At 35.2% G+C, this 18,078-nt stretch overlaps 1 protein-coding gene across 4 annotated transcripts in view; it reads right to left on the reverse strand.

The window, feature by feature from the left end:
* Window positions 1-4,961: 4,961 nt before the first annotated feature.
* SNX7 (sorting nexin 7) overlaps window positions 4,962-18,078 on the reverse strand; it is a 95,905-nt gene continuing 82,788 nt past the window's right edge. For 2 of the 4 annotated variants that reach the window (XM_030868769.3, XM_030868765.3), the window contains one exon: window positions 4,962-5,309. In XM_030868769.3, the coding sequence (XP_030724629.1) occupies window positions 5,232-5,309 (78 nt within the window). In that variant the 3' untranslated portion in view covers window positions 4,962-5,231. Of the gene's footprint in view, window positions 5,310-13,471; window positions 13,558-15,967; window positions 16,006-18,078 lie in introns of those variants that run through there. The other 2 variants (XM_070046535.1, XM_070046536.1) reach the window with 2 other exon arrangements.

Raw genomic sequence — 18,078 nt, forward strand, 5'->3', positions numbered from 1 at the left:
ACCCTTTTCCTTTTTGGTTATGTAAGTCCATCATTTCCCATTTTTCTAAAGTAGTTTCTTGCTTTTGTCAGGTGGAATAAGAATTCTGAAACAATATCAGAAAAAGAGACAGGAAAACTGGGCCAAAGGCAATAAAAATAATCAATCAATAATAGGGTTTGATCAAGGCATAGATTTAACTGTGAGTTTTGAAAAAAAAGAACTTATAAACCTGTTTAAAGCAAAGAAATTGATTATGAAACAGACGGTCAACAGCACGAGTAGAATCCTAAGAGTTCCAGAGTAATATAAAATTATCTTCAAGGTAGTAGTCTTGGGATGAGGCATAAGAAACGGGGAAAACACATTTATTTGCATCTTCTTGAGATTATACACATGTCCAGTGATAATTTCCTATTTAAAGTGTGTGTCTGTGTGTGGTTCTCTAAAAAAGGAGCACATACTGTTTTCTAGTCAATCAACTGCCAATAATAAAAAGAGAGAAGGGAAAGTACAAACTGTGAACCAGACACGTTAAGTAACATCCCCCAAAATATCTTAAACCTGAACCCACTGACTCTAAAATTCACATGAGTCAACCTCTATGATGATGACTTTCACCCAAGTACAACACAGGAAATAAGTTTCTTTCTTCCTAGGACTTTAGGTCAAAACAACAGAGAAATTCATCACTAATGTTTCCCCTTTGAATAGCCACTTGAGGCAAAAAGATTTCAAATTCCCCTCCAGGTAACTGGAATGAAAGGAGGGAGTGGAATCCTTAGAAAGAAAGAAACAGTATTACCTGGTTAGAAGCAATTGTACAAGATGGACTTGAACCATTTTCAAAATGTGCCAAGTCTATCACCAATTCCATATAGCAGCTACTGGCCTGTCTCACTTGAAATCCTTGTCTTTTTGTAAAGGCTATGTACCAGGGGGGAAGGTAACTGAACAGCAGGAAATCTGGTTTTTTGGGAAGCAGTTATTGAAAGAAGGCACGTGTGGAATGAAAAGTACCTATAAACTTTAGGGTAGATCTTTCCTTTAAGTAAAAGTCAAATGTGTTATTTTGTTGTTGTTAAATCTTTTTTTATGCTAAGGTATCCAGTAATCATATTTTCATATCACTAACAACCCAACCACCACCTCAGCACACATCACAACAACCAGTTCAAGAAAGCTACACCAGGAGTTCCACTTCCAGGATGACAATACAAGGAGCTCCGAGGACCCATTCCCCAGCAGTGAAAATTATAAGACATAGTCTCTTCAGCAAATAGTACTAAGACAACCGTATATCCTCATGTAAAAGAATGAAATTGGGCCCTTTCCACACATCATATGCAGTAATTGACTGAAATTGGCATCAAAGACCTACATCTAAAAGTTAAAACTCTCTTTAGAAGAAAACATAGATCTGCATAACCTCTGATTTGGCAATGGCTTCTTGGATATGATACCAAAAGGATAAGCAACAAAAGAAAAATACACTAAACTTCACCAAAATTTAAAACTTCTATGCTTCAAAGTGCATTATCAAGAAAGTAAAAAGAAATATTTGCAAATCATAATCTGATAAGGGATTTGTATGTAGAACACATAAATAACTTTTACAACTCAATTATTAAAAATGGGCAAAGGATCTGAACAGACATTTCTCCAAAGGATATATATAAATGGCCAACACACCCAAAACAAAAGATGCAACAGGAAATGCAAATCAAAACAAGACACCTCTTCATCCATTAGGATGACTACAATAAAATAAAATAAAATTTAATTTAATTTAAAAAATAATAAGTGCTGGTGAGGCTGTGAAGAAATTAGAACTCTCATACACTGCTGGTAGGAATGTAAAACGGTGCAGTCACTTTGGAAAACAGTCTGGCAGCTCCTTAAATGGTCAAATACAGTGGTGATATGACTCAACAATTCCACTCCTAGGTATAGGCCCAAGAGAAATTAAAACATATGTTCACACAAAAATTTACATACCAAGTTTTATAGCAGCATTATTATAATAGCCAAAGCTGAAAACAACCCAAATGTCTATCAGTGAAAGAATAAACAGATAAATGGACACATACACACACACACACACACACACACACACACACACACACACACACCCCAGAATATTTTTGGCCATAAAAAAGAATAAAGTACTGACAAATGCTACAACAGGAATGAACCTTGAAAACATTATGTTAAGTGATAGAAGACAGTCACAAAAAATCACATATTATATGATTCCATTAACATGAACTACTATCTAGAATAGGCAAATCTATAGAGACAGAAAGCTGATTAGTGGTTCCTCAGGCCTGGGGACATGGGGGAAGGGGTTATGGATATGGAGTGTTAACCAAAAGGTATGGGGTTTCTTTATGAGGTGAGATGATGAAAAACCAGAAGCAAAGTAAGTAACTATAAACAAGAAAATGGCTGCACAAATCACTACAGATTCAGACTAGGAAGTACTGTGCAGCCGTTTAAAAATGTATAAGAGCTATTCTTGACTTTGAAGGATTTCCACAAGATATTGTGAAGTGAGGAAACAAAAGGCAAAATAGTATGTATAATATGACTTCATTTTTATAAAACAAAGCTAAAAACTGTGTGTGAGGGAGTGTGTATGTGTGTGTAAGTCTGTATAGGATACTATGAGCATAGAGCAATGTAAGAAAGGATACATATTAGTTAACGTGTGTAGCCTGTGTGTGTGTGTGGTGTATACGTGGGATAGCAGTCGTGGATAGAAAGGGGGAGAGAAGCGAGGAAAGGCATACAAAGCTAAAGTTTTGTTGAGATATAATTGATATATAACATTTAAATGTTTAAGGTGTACAACATAACGATCTGGTTTATATATCGCAAAATGATTACCATAATAAGATTAGTTAACATTCATCACCTCACAGATACAACCAAAACCTTGACAAGAACTTTTAAGATCTATTCTCTTGTCAACTTCAAACATGCAACAGTATTAACTATCTTCATCATGTTGCACATTACATCCCCAGGCCTTATTTATCTTATAACTGGAAGTTTGTACCTTTTGACCACCTTCACCTAATTCCTCTACTCCCACCACCACTTCCCTCTGGCAGGTGTTCTAAGTTTCTGTATCATTTAACACCCTGTGAGTTGGAAATTATTATCTCTACTTATTATCTCCATTTGAGTTCAAGATTATTTCTCCAGATGGGGAAATGGAATTTGGAGTGGTTAAATGGCTTGGAAAACAATACGGTTGGGGCCATCCTGATAGGAAGGACTCTCACCCAAAATTTGTTTTGTATGTCAAGACCGGCGACGCCATGAACACACCAACAGGGTATGAAAAGGTTTATCACTCATATAATGAGGCTTCCTGGGGAGAGCAGGGCTGGCCTCTCAGGCTGTTTGAAAATGTCTTGAGACCTGGGAAAGGAGACTGGCTTGGGGTTTTTATGATGGTTAGAGGGTGAGCCCCTGCATGCTGGGAGGAGGCTGTATGGTTTGAACTTCCTGTGAGTGCCGAAAGAGGGAGCACTCTTTTGGCCTTAGCAGCTTGTCCAGACACGGGGCAGGAGAGGAGAAGGGAGGTGAGGCTTAAAAACTGTCAGCAGGGTGGTGGCGCAGTGGTTGAGAGTCCGCCTGCCGATGCAGGGGACACGGGTTCGTGCCCCGGTCCGGGAAGATCCCACATGCCGCGGAGCAGCTGGGCCCGTGAGCCATGGCCGCTGAGCCTGCGCGTCCGGAGCCTGTGCTCCGCAACGAGAGAGGCCACAGCAATGAGAGGCCCGCGTACTGCAAAAAAAGAAAACAAAAAACAAAAAAAAAAAGCTCTCAGCAGTCAAACATCAAAAAATGAAGCCAGGGCTTCCCTGGTGGCGCAGTGGTTGCGAGTCCCTGTCGCACGGGTTCGTGCCCCGGTCCGGGAGGATCCCACATGCCGCGGAGCTGCTGGGCATGTGAGCCATGGCAGCTGAGCCTGCGTGTCCGGAGCCTGTGCTCCGCAACGGGAGAGGCCGCAGCAGTGAGAGGCCCACGTACCCCAAAAAAGCCAGATTCTTTATCACAAATGGTTTAAAAATTGTACATGCCACTATTTAAGAAAAATGTTTAATTTTATATTTATATGGTGTTTGTGTATCTCTTGTTTTAGTTAAGATAATCTAAATGTCTAGTTTGTGTGTGTGAGATACTTAAGAGCTAGTAACCAAATGGTACTTAAAGTCATACATGTAACAGGCATGACTAAATACCTCAAACTTTACTCAAAGTCTTGAGAAATATATATTTCCAAAAATTGCCAAATATTAGGATAACCAATACATTCAATTTTTAAATGCAGCCATAAAATGAATATAAAATTACTCTGTATGATAAATATTACTAGAATGTAAGCCTGGAGAATGAAGTGAGTGTAATGTGTCTTTATCATTATCATCATAAGCACCTGCAATTGTGCCTTACAAAGAGTAGACCCTTAACAAATAAATGGGAGAACAAATTTGATAAACACTGTGTACATTAAAAAATAAATCTAGATGTGAATTGTGAAGAGTATGTAAAAAAAAAATACCAAAAAAAAGAATAAATTTACTAGTGGGAAAATGACTGTATAAGGAATTCTAAATAGTAACTCAAAAAATAATTTAAATTTATCTTGGTAATCTTTAAACAGTTACTTAACTTTTAATAAACCAACTTTTGAAGTTATCATTAATGTTTAATAATATTTAATCATTTTTGCATATTTACTTTGAATTCCTAATATCAAAGTAAATAGCATTTCAGAGAAAATTATGATGAAATAATGGTGAATACATAGGATAGTTGTTAACATACATTGGATTCACATTAGAATCTGCTTCAGAGGCTTGAGCTACTAGTAGAAAAAGAACACACACAAGTCATTTCATATTAAACTTTTTATTAAAACTGAATCTTTACAATATATTTAAAATGACATGTTCCACAGACAAATATTTAAGAAAAAAACTTTTTAATGTATAATTATTGGTATACAAATTTAAGAACATAGTTAAAACTAAGCTAAATATTTATATGTATATATATGTATATATATATCCAAATTCATATGAATGCTCTGGAACACCTGAGTTTTAAGTTGTTGGTTTTCCAGATAGTGTGAAACACTTTTCGTTCACTTTAGAAAGGACCCAGCCCATCCAGAAAGAATAACTTTGGTTAACCTTGGTTATCTCCCAAAGATCACAGAGAAGTCTTCAATGCGATTACGATTTATCTTCAGAGGCTTCTTCCAAGTGGAGATCTGTCTGTGATGTAAGGAAGGATTCCCATGTGGCAAGGCACTAAATAATGGAAACACACCATGAGGAGGTCAACAGTAGTTCACTTTCACTGTTAGAAGGATTAATAAATCCTTACGTATCTGTTCCTATAGCAATCTGCCCTACTCCTCTCTCCCACAGGCTTGCCAGGATCCCTGTCATTTTCTACATATTTTAATTCTTAATGAGGGAAACTGTTGCTAAATAAGAGGAAACCATAAGAGGTTAAAAAATTAGCATGGATTAGTTTGCTGAAATAATCCACTATTCCCCCATTGTCAGGATAGAAAACAGATCTATAATAAACTGTAGAGGGAAAGATGGACCATTTGGATCTGAGGGGGCAGGCATTAAGCATCTAGACAGAGGAGCAGTGATACAAGCATGGCTTAATCAGATTTGAATCCTACTATATCAAGTGTGAGTTTGTGCAAATTGATTAATCTCTATTATAGTTTCTTCAGCTATAAATTAGGTTAATGACAATACTTACCAGTAAAGCAATCGTGAAAATTAAATTTACATAACCTGTATAAATTTCTATGCAGAATGCCTGGCTCAAAGTAAGTATTCAAAAAATTAGCAATGATTATATTATGATGGTCTGCTGGGACTAGGTGGTGAGATAGTCATTAATGTGCCCAGGAAATGAATCAAGGTGACCTAATTGATATCTACAGAACAAAAGAGAATATGTATTTTTTTCCATGTGCATATAAAACATTTACCAAAACACACCATATTCCAGGTTATACAAGACATCTCAATAAATTTAAAAAGAATCAAGTTATATGAGGTTTGTTCTCTGAACATAATGAAATTAACTTAGAAATCAGCAATTGAAAGATATCTGAAAAATCCCCAAATATTTGAGATCTAAACAGGACACTTATAAATAAGCCCTGTGTCAAAGAAGAAATCAAAAGGTAATTTAGAAAGTATTTTATTTTAAACTGAATGAAAATGAAAATACAATGTATAAAAAATTTTGGAATGCCACTGAAGTAGTACATAAAGAGAAATTTATACCACTAAACACCTTCATTAGAAAAGAAGAAAGGGTCTTAAATGACTTGAGTTTCCACCTTAAAAACTAAAAAAGAACAAATTATAACCAAAGTAAGCAGCAGAAGAAAAAAACCAGAAAAGATAGAAGTGTGACTCAATGAAAGAGAAAAACAATGAAACCAAACATTGAATCTTTGAGAAGATTAATAAAATAGATAAACTTTTAGCCAGACTGTTCATAAAAGAAGAAAGATGACACAAATTACCAACTGTTAGGAATGAGAGAGGTGACATCCCTTTAAATTCTACTGAAGGAAAAAAAGAAAATATTATTGAAAACTTTATACCTATACATTTGAGAACTTAAATGAAACCAATGAAAAGATACAAACTACCAAAACTCACTCTAGAAAAAACAGATAATTCAAATGAAGTTGAATTTGTTGTTAAATATCTTTCTACAAAGAACACTTCAGGCCCAAATGGCTTCACCAGTGAATTCTACCAAAAACTTAAGGAAGAATCATATTAATTCTAACACAAACTCTTCCAGAGAACTGAAGAGAAAGGAATGCTTTCCAACTTACCAAAGACATTACAAAAGAACAAAACTACAGACCACTATCCCTCATAAACATAGATGCAAAAATTATAAACAAAATTTTAGCAAATCAAATCCAGCAATCTATAGAAAGAATTATATTTCATGACCAAATGGAGTTTATCCCAGGAGTGTAAGATTGGATTAATGTTCAACTATCAATCAATGTAACTGACTGTATTAAATGTAATTTATTATCATCTCAATAGACATGGAAAGACATTTGTCAAATTACAATGTTCATTTCTTACTTTAAAAAAAAAATTCTCAACAAATTAGGAACAGATGGGAATTTCTACAACTTGAGGAAGAACATCTACAAAATACCTACAATTAACATCATATGGAGAAATGCATTAAATATTAGCAGTTATTAGTATTTTATTTCTTTTCAATGCCAGGAAAACAATTTTTAATTCAGCTTTATAGATACTCAAAAATCTCCTTCACCAAATTTTGAGTATAAAAAAGAAGGAAATACAAAAATACCTAAATACAGATAATGTTTAAAAATCTATCCACAACATTTACAAAACAATGAAAACTATGAACTGGGATTGAAGGGCCCATAGAGAACCATGGTTCACCTTTGGAAAGAGTCCTGTTTCCCTTGAGAACCTGATTTCTGGCCTCTTCTGCGAATCCATACGTTATCTACTATGTGGTAACACTGCAGGGCAGGCCAAAGCAATTACTGCTTTCAGGAGATATCATATCTTTTTGATAACTCTGCCAAACTATCATTTAAAAAATCTTTGAACATATGCAAGGTAAAATTCAAAATAAAAATCTGAGCAGTCTGCTCTATTTAGAATTACTGTCAAATAAGGGATCCAAATTGCACGAAAGATGGTATTAATCCTAATGTGATGAAACTTCTATCACTGTCATATTCTTCAACTCTCCTAGTTTAGTAAATGTCTAAGGAAGATCAGCCCTCCATGCTGATTAGTGTTGTGAATTAACATTTTCATTTCTAAAGCAAATCCTAAAAATGACAGTGAGACATGGTAAAAGAAACAAATTAGCTACTTAACTATCTCCCTACCATCCACCATACGAAAGGCAGAAAAACAATTTACGTATTTTGAAATACAGATTATAGAACACTAGCACAGAAAATCAAGAGAAGTATCATGACAACGGCTGAATATCTATATGAATACTTGGTCAGGCATTGTAATGGTTGTTTTATCACATATTACCTTCTTTAAACCTCACAGTGACTACTATGAATCTTATTTTATAGATGAGAAAGCTGAGGATCAAACGGTTAAGTATGTCTGTGATATTACAAACCTGATAAGAGGTATAGCCATTCATTAGCAAATGGAAAATAACCAATCTCTTGAATGACCACCAGGATACATGGATACATTTAATAAGTCACTGGCCCATCAAGATGAGACATCTTTTTTTTTTTTTTTTTTTGAGACACCTTTCTTTTATATAGTGGAAGAAGGACCATTTTGGAGGGCAGGTGAGTAAAAAAAATGCATAATTGCAGGGGGATCAACTTTTTTTAAAAAATAAATTTATTTGTTTATTTTGGTTGCATTGGGTCTTTGGTGCTGCGCGCGGGCTTTCTCTAGTTGTGGCGAGCAGGGGCTACTCTTTGTTGAGGTGTGCGGGCTTCTCATTGCGGTGGCTTCTCTTGTTGCAAGGCACGGGCTCTAGGTGCATGGGCTTCAGTAGTTGTGGCGTGCGAGCACACTGGTTGTAGCACACGGGCTTAGTTGCTCCGCTGAATGTGGGATCTTCCCAGATCAGGGATCGAACCCGTGTCCCCTGCACTGGCAGGCAGATTCTTATTCACTGTGCCACCAGGGAAGTCCCAAGGGGATCAACTTTTAGGAAAGAGTATATATGCAGGTTGAGTGTGTAGAAATTGATTCCTTGCATACCTCTTGGAAATTTTTATGTATTTCCAGGAGTATGTATACCCTTTGAAGATGACTGAGTTAATACATGCCAGGAATATAGTAAGTGCTCAGTAAATGCAAAGACCATAGAGAAGAAATGTACTTTACTACTGATGCAAATATGCTGCTCATCATAAACACTGCATTTTTCAATCTGAATATTCATCAACTGACATCCTGGTTTCTATTGATCCCTAAATTTGTTAATGTTAGGTTTTGCTATAAAAGCCTGATCCCCACTCATGTTGCTGACCATCAGATTTCTGGATCTACAAAACTGAGGACATGCTCTGAACTGTGTAGCTCCTGAAGCTACCAATCTTCTTTTGGAATTTTGATAGCAGATTTTTTTTACTAAGTAAATATGTTGACTGCCTCCTCCTGCCAATGTTTAATATTAACCTATTACCTGATATGTTGCTCATTTACCCAGTTAATGTACATAAATCTATTTTAAAATAATGAATGGTAATCTCTAGAACTCCTTAAATCTTTTTAGTCTTTCTTGTTTTTCTTGGATTTCTGAGTATGAAAAACTAAGTAAAAACTCAAGAAATGGATTATTTATACCACATAAATAGTTTAGTTCAGTATTCACTGCATCCAGGACTGTGATAATTGGAGGATATAAAGAATCATCAAAATGACAACAACAAAAAATCTCAAAATCTAGTGTGAAACTTCCTTATAATTGTAAATTATATATATATATATATATTTTATTTTTTTGCAGAACGCGGGCCTCTCACTGCTGTGCCCTCTCCCGTTGCGAAGCACAGGCTCCAGACGCACAGGCTCAGTGGCCATGGCTCACGGGCCCAGCCGCTCCGCGGCATGTGGGATCTTCCCGGACTGGGGCACAAACCCGTGTCCCCTGCATCGGCAGGCAGACTCTCAACCACTGTGCCACCAGGGAAGCCCGTAAACTATATTTTTAAAAAATGTATTTCTGCAGACTTCCCTGGTGGTGCAGTGGTTAAGAATCTGCCTGCCAATGCAGGGGACATGGGTTCAATCCCTGGTCTGGGAAGATCCCTCGTGCCATGGAGCAACTAAGTCTGTATGCTACAACTGCTGAGCCTGTGCTCTAGAGCCTGCGAGCCATAACTACTGAGCCCACTTGCCACAACTACTGAAGCCTGTGTGCCTAGAGCCCGTGCTCTGCAACAAGAGAAGCCACCGCAATGAGAAGCCCACACACTGCAACAAAGAGTAGCCCCGGCTCACTGCAACTAGAGAAAGCCCATGTGCAGCAATGAAGACCCAACGCAGCCAAAAATAAATAAATAAAATGAATAAATTTATTTTTAAAAAAGAAAAAGATGTTAAAACAATTATTTGAAAAAAAATATATTTCTGTTATTTGGCTTCTCACTGTTTTCTATCAAGAAATTGATTTTTTTCCCCACTTTTAAATCATTATAATTAGTAAAGCAAACTAATATCAAAATTAGAGTAACAATCAAAAATACCCAGTGTCACGGGTGGCCTGACCTTCAATCATACCCATCAGCTCATTCTAGTTTTAGATTCTCATATTGTCATAAGAGAATCAACAATTCCCCTTCTAGTTGAATAATGTATCATGATTTTCCATACACATTATTTTATTTGATACAACAATACTTTGACAAACTCAAGTAATTGCATCTTATAGTTAAGGGAACTGTGCTCCACTGAGTCCAGCACTCTTTTCTAGTGCCCCACGCTTCCACTGCAGTAAAAGTAAGTCCATAAATATGTTGAACATATTTATTGGCAGGATGTTGGGTGACCAGAAAGCAAGTTGATCACAAATCCTCGTTAACTGAGAATGCAGTGCACACTTTTTTCCAGGTGGCTCCAGTTTTTAGACAAAGACCAAAAACTGTAGCTTCTCTATAAAGGGCAGGACTGGGAAAGAGGCTGTACTGTTAGAAAAGTGAGCCAGAACTAGGGTAAACAGGTCTGACAGGTAAACAAAAGCCCTTTTGTCCCAAAACACATTCTTAAATACTTCTCAAATACACAGACAGAATAGAAAATAAGTTTTAATTCCAAAACTCTTCTTGAAAGTAAATCTCTTGCTACCCCAGTAAAGTAGTGATGACATTTTGCCATTAGATAAGGTAAATGTCTCTTTAGTTCTCGTAAGTAGGTAGTGATCACACAAGCAGATATGATCAAGTGTTCTAAAGAATGAATGATAACAAAAATGGTGTTTCTGTAGATATAGCTTCCAATGAAAACTTCCACATTTAAGAATCAATATTTTCTCAAGATGGTGGGATATGAAGAGGTTCTGTTCCACAGTCTGACTTCAGGCAAATCTTTTCATTTCTCTGGGCCTATTCGCCCATTCATAGAATAGGGGGGTTGGACCATGTGTGTCTGTTAACTTTCATCCTAGAACCTAAAGTGGCCAACACAAAAATAAACAAATGCAACCTAATTATTAACTTAAAAGCTTTTGCACAGCAAAGGGAACCATAAACAAAACGAAAAGACAACCTACAGAATGGGAGAAAATATTTGCAAATGATGCAACCGACAAGGGAATAATCTCCAAAATATACAAACAGCTCATACAGCTCGATATCAACAAAACAAACAACCAATCAAAAAAGGGGCAGACCGAAGATCTAAATAGATATTTCTCTAAAGAAGATATACAGATGGCCAAAAGGCACATGAAAAGATGCTCATTATCACTAATTATAATTAGAGAAACGCAAATCAAAACTACAGTGAGGTATCACCTCACACTGGTCAGAATGGTCGCCATCAAAAAGTCTACAAATAATAAATGCTGGAGAGGGTGTGGAGAAAAGGGAACCGTCTTACACTGTTGGTGGGAATGTAAATTGGTGTAGCCACTATGGAGAAGAGTATGGAGGTTCCTTAAAAAACTAAAAATAGAGCTACCATATGATCCTGCAATCCCATTCCTGGGCATATATTTGGAGGAAGCCATAATTCAAAAAGATACATGCACCCTAATGTTCACTGCAGCACTATTTACAAGAGCTAAGACATGGAAGCAACCTAAATGTCCACTGACAGATGAACAGATAACGAAGATGTGGTATATATACACAATGGAATATTACTCAGCCATAAAAAAGAATGAAATAATGCCATATGCAGCAACATGGATGGACCTAGAGACTATCATACTAAGCGAAATAAGTCAGACAGAGAAAGACAAATATCATATGATATCCCTTATATATGCAATCTTAAAAAAAAAGATACAAATAAACTTATATACAAAACAGAAATAGACCCACAGACATAGAAGACCAACTTATGGTTACCAAAGGGGAAAGCGGTTGGGGGGTTGGATAAATTAGGAGTTTGGGAATAACATACACACATTACCATATATAAAATAGATAACCAGCAAGCACCTACTGCAGAGTACAGGGAACTAGACTCAATATTTTGTAATGGCCTATAAGGGAAAAGAATCTGAAAAAATATATATATGTATGTATAACTGAATCACTTTGCTGTACACCTGAAACTAACACAACATTGTAAATCAACTATACTTAAATAAAAATTTAAAAAATGAAAAAAAAAGTTGGCAAATGAGATCACATACAATTTGTAAATATGCCTTGTTCTATTTGGCTTGACACAGTGTGGAAAGGCATCAAACATAACATTTTACCTCTCCCCTCTGTATTTGATATTTATAAGGTAATTGTCACTATAAATAATTTCCAAAGGTAAGATTCAGAAATACATGAGAAATATTTTCAATTACTACTACTGCTACTATTACTACTAATAGTTTACATTTATCAAAACCTTATTATGTGCTAGGCACTGCATTAAGAATTTAACATATATTTTACTTATTTATTTACTTATCTATCCAGCAGCTTTCAAACATATTTTCTATATTGGCTATTTCGGGCTCAAGTAAAATAAGTAGTGACTTAAGGGATAAACTAGTTGAGACTCCTGGAAAAGTATTTATGAGTATAAAAGCTTCAAAATGATTTACTTTTAGTGACTTACTGGGAATACTGAATTTTGCTTCTAAGACTTTCCTTTCATCTTTCTTTATTCCATTATATACATACAAACATGTGTACATATATATTTTAATACCAAATAAAGCTGATGTATATACTATTATTTTTAGCACTTTATAGATAAGGAAGCTGAGGTCCACTGAAATTAAAAAAAAGTCTTCAAGGTCTCTGAGCTTAAAAGTCACAAGTTATGCCTGTCCAAAGCCCATGCTCTTAGCCACCAGATGATAATGCCAACATAAAGTTTGATATCTCCATAGGTAATGCTACCACACTGTTCATGGAACAGCTAATAGAAAACCTAGTCTCATCCAAATTATCACATAAGTCAAATTAATAAAATATTATCTATATATCTCTGCGAATAAAGTAAAATAACCATATATTTGCCTAAAACAATAACAATGATATCTATTATTATAAAATGTAATAAAAGCCAAACCTTACCATGTACCCCTTTTTAAACCAGAAATTTCCATATTAAGTCAAAGTTGTTGTGCTTCTAGTTTTCCTAGTAATCTAATTAGGTATCTTTTAGACAGTGCCATAATAATTGCATCTCTCTTAATAAACGAAAACTGAGAAATATGACTGAGTGTCCTTTACGTACTTTAATGCTGTCTCAAATGATCTTGGGCACAGACGACATCACCTACATTTGAGGAAACACTGAAGCTCAAATATGTAAACATCTCCATACTAGGCCAATATCACTGCAAAATAAATTACATTATAAAAATTGTAGGCCATGCCTAAAATGAGGGCAATGGAGTGTGTAACATTTTAGTAATTGTTTTTTTTATCATCTAAACCTAAGATCCAAACAGTAATGAAAACTTTCAGGAGCTGCATATTTAAACATTTTTCTGAAATGTAATCGATCCAGAAAGAAATTAGAGATTATGTTACAAATGGAAAGCAACTTCTATTATTTTGCAATGGCTCAAAATTATTCATTAAATTTCATTTTTGAAAAAGTCTAAATTCAGAATAACCTTCCAACTTATAATTTGAGAAATGTCAATAACTTCAAAATAACAAGACTTGCATACTTTTTTCTAAAATTACTTTTACATATCTCTCAAGAACATAAGTAATAAGTTTGGATTTGTAAATACTGCAAATACTTCAATGACTGCAACAGAGTTAACACAAAAAACTCATTAGCTACAAACGCCATCTTGTGGTCCATTTAAAAACTAATTTTGTAGTATTAGTCTGTAGATCTCTAACTCAAGATCTGCTAAAGATAGAAAAAGCCTTAGATACGAATAACTCCACTTCTGTCATTGTTACATGTGGAAAAATTGGGGCTCCAAAAGATCTAATACATTGGAAATCTTTATAGAAAGAATATGAGAGCCAAATTTTCATATCTTTTCAACTCATACTTTTCTATACCATATCATCATTGTTTTTTAGCAATAACAAACCAATTACATGAAGTTTGTCCAGTTTAGTACCCCAGACACTTCAAACACCAAGCTTATCTGTGTTTGCTTATCAAACATGGAAATACAACAAACTAAAAAAAAGCACATTTACTTTCGGATTACTGGAAAACTATCAAGGCACAGCTATGATGCTTAACTACATTATTTTAAAGCATTTCACACGTCTTCTAATTTTATTCTCCTAAAGACCTGTGAGGGATGTGTGTGGATAGGGTGTGGAGAAAGAGGAGGACCATCAGTACCACTTTTTTTTTTTTTTGCTGTACGCGGACCTCTCACTGTTGTGGCCTCTCCCACTGTGGAGCACAGGCTCCGGACGGGCAGGCTCACGGGCCCAGCCGCTCTGAGGCATGTGGGATCTTCCCGGACTGGGGCACGAACCCGTGTCCCCTGCATTGGCAGGCGGACTCTCAACCACTGCGCCACCAGGGAAGCCTGGTACCACTTTTTGACAGATTAGAAAACTGGGTATAGAGAAGATATGATGAAGATTTTACAATTAGTGGCAGGCACTCTCATATCCAATTTTAATTTTTTTCATTAGTAAACCCACCTTCTTTTTTCAAGATGTTACATCATGCAGTGTGTGCATGTGTGTTTTAAATCATTTCTTCCTTTTCTTTGCAGGAACTATATATTGGTCCATAGTATATAGTCTGACATTTATGAAGAACAATAAGAAGAAAATTCTTGATTCAGAATCTAGATAATTTTAGAAATTATTTAATTATCATATATAATCGCCTATTCAAGTATTTGATAAACTTAACTACAGAAAAAGTTATCCAATCCAAAGGGTGGGAAGAGGCACAGACTGTCTATGCTATGGCATAACTGTCCCTTTTACATCTAAGCTCAAATTCGCTTGTACAGATAATTGAGAAATAACTATCTCACAGAATGAGACTGGTGAAAATGTTTTTAATACAAGTTTTTAAGAAAGCAGAAACCTGCAAAACAACAAAAGCTTTAAAATTACATGAACTATAATTAAAGATGTACACAGTTATGTGGAAACATGAGCTATAGCTATGGCTTTGGAATATGCAATTCAGAACAGAAATCATCACTTAATAAAACAACAAAATAGTTAATTACATAATACTTTAGAATTCTGAAAATGATAAACACTCGATTTTTAAGATTTCCTTAGAAATAAATAAAAGTCAGACCCTGGTGCATTTAAACTGAATTCTATAATTAACTGTGCTTTATATACATTATAATACTTGAATATTAAACAGATTATAAATGTTTAAATGAGAAAAGACACTACCTATGTTAAGTGTAAGAGATGAACAGACTTTTAGAAAACAGAAGGAAATTTAGAGCAGCGCTTCTCAAACTATCTGCGATGATGAATAAGTCTTTTTCTTTCAATCTGCTGAGGACCATTAAGTGAACCTACTAAGCTGACTAGTTTGCACTTCATGCCACAAGAAATCACCACAAAAGCTGGATAATACTCGAATTGGCCTATACCTTACTTAACAAAAGTCTAATAATCACCCACTTGGATGTCATGACAATGTCTAATTGCTATAGGAGATTTCAACTGATTACATTTAGTTTCTGAATCTATCATGTTATAAATCTGTAATTAACAATTTATGAATTGGACATTAGTCCACAGTTTAAGTAGCATCACTTTAGAGATCAACATACTTACCTGAAGTTTCCTAAATTGTGTTCCATGACAGGCTAATCCTATAAGAAGAAATGCTGACCTAGTCAAAGAAATTATGTCTTCAGATTCATAAACCATATAAGCATATAAAAGACTCTGAGAACTTTAGTAAAAACGCCTGTTTAACTTTAACTCAAACTTATTTGACTACAGAACCTATCTTTTCTTTCACGATTTACACCCATTAACATTACAAAAACTAATTTCCTATAAAATGCATTGAGAAATTCTAGTACAGACAGAATTTCTGATGTACATTATTCAACAATTGCTTAAAAACTCCCAGTGGCAGAGAACTTATTTCTTTGCATTGCAATTTAATGTAATTTAGAGAATTTTAATACATAGGAAATAACTCCTTCTGTGAATTCAAATTATACAATTTCCAAAAGTTGGTGCTAGATATGTTTTCTGAAGCAACAATAAAACATGTATTCCTTCCATGACTGCCCTCCAAATACCTTTCTTCTTTTCCAATTCCTTGAATGAAGATGCATTTCTTAGACCACTATCACCATGATAACCTTATTCTGACTACATCTTAGTTTGCTAATATTACTATCAAAATGCATCATCAAGTCTGAATTCAGTATTTTGAATAGCTACTAAATAATGGAGATCATTATTTTGTTCTAATTTTTTTTTAAGTCAAAAGTGTCTTCTAATACAAAAAGACCTCAATATGCCTCTTATGAAAGTTAAGCTTTGAAAAAAGCAAATTTCAGTGTGGTCACCAAGATAAAGACCCAGTAAATTAAATGACTTAACGTCTGCAAAGTATACTATCATTCTACATGCTGAAGATAATCTTATTGCCAAGTAATTTTGGCTTGAGTATAAGGATTCCTTGTGGTGGGTGGTGGTAGAAGTAGTTAGAAGTAGATTTACGACTTGGAATACGACCTTGTCATCAATGTAGAGGATAACAATTAACCTTACCTGCTATGACAGAGGAGCATTCATTTGTATCACTGAAAAGCTGTATCAAATTATTGAGGTGTAAGTTTAAAAGGTCAGTTGGCTACAACAGAACAGTATTTTAAGCCAAGTGGAACTGAAATTTACTGTCAAGAGGTCATATTTACCTAAACTTCTTCAGATGGTTTTACAATAAAAGCTCTAATGAACATTTTTACCAGTTTCCTAAGTATTTTCTAGAGACTATTTCAGACATTAATTTCATAAATGACTTTGGTGAACAAATAAATCTGAGATCTTAAACAAAGGTGAACAGATGTTTTTCCTAGGGAGTTTCTTAGAAACTTTAACGTGCTAAGATGCATTGCCAAACTTCTCCATAAAGTGAAACAGTATAACCTAAAAGGAAGACACTTGGCTATGAAGTTGTCATATCCAATGACAGCCAAAGTAAAATCAATAGAAGCAAATGATTGTGTGATCAAGTATGTCCTTAAATATACAACAATTAGAGACCCAAAGAACTATGCCCTGGGACTTCCTCTGCCATTTGTAATAGTTGATTTAAAAAATTTATAAAATGTCTTTAATGTAGAGTTCCCTCAGCTCAATTTATAATTCTCACCTCTTCACTCATCCAGGATTCCTGGTACAATCTATCAAACTGAGAAGGCAGCTCTACAGCCTCTGTGATAGCTATTCTCCATAGATGCCTCCTCCGCAACCAATCAACCATAATAGAGGACCACAATAGCCTCCCATGAACAATCCAAGCAAGTGTTTTATTGATGTTTGTTTCCATAATCGCTGGTGAAGCTTCTTATCAGACAGTGAGAATAAAAGGTTTTAGCCTTAGGATGACACAAGGTTATTCCATCTGTTTCCATTGTTCTAGTCATTATTACCGTGTACCTTTAGATTCTATTTGAAATAGGAATTGATTGCTCCCCCCAGAAATGATCTCCATAGGATAAATGGTAAAGAGGACAAGATTAATCATTAAACAATCAATAGTGTTGGTCTCTTTACTCAAAATACAAAGGGAAAAACTCCTAGGTATTCAATGGATTGTCATTTAACAGCATTAAGAAGATGAAAACTTGGTGTTTTTCTTTTGATGAAGATGACCATCCCTAAATGAATTGGATGGTGCAGAGAAGAGTAGTGTAATGCTG

The sequence above is a fragment of the Globicephala melas genome, chromosome 1 (assembly GCF_963455315.2).
Source record: "Globicephala melas chromosome 1, mGloMel1.2, whole genome shotgun sequence".
NCBI lineage: Eukaryota > Metazoa > Chordata > Mammalia > Artiodactyla > Delphinidae > Globicephala > Globicephala melas.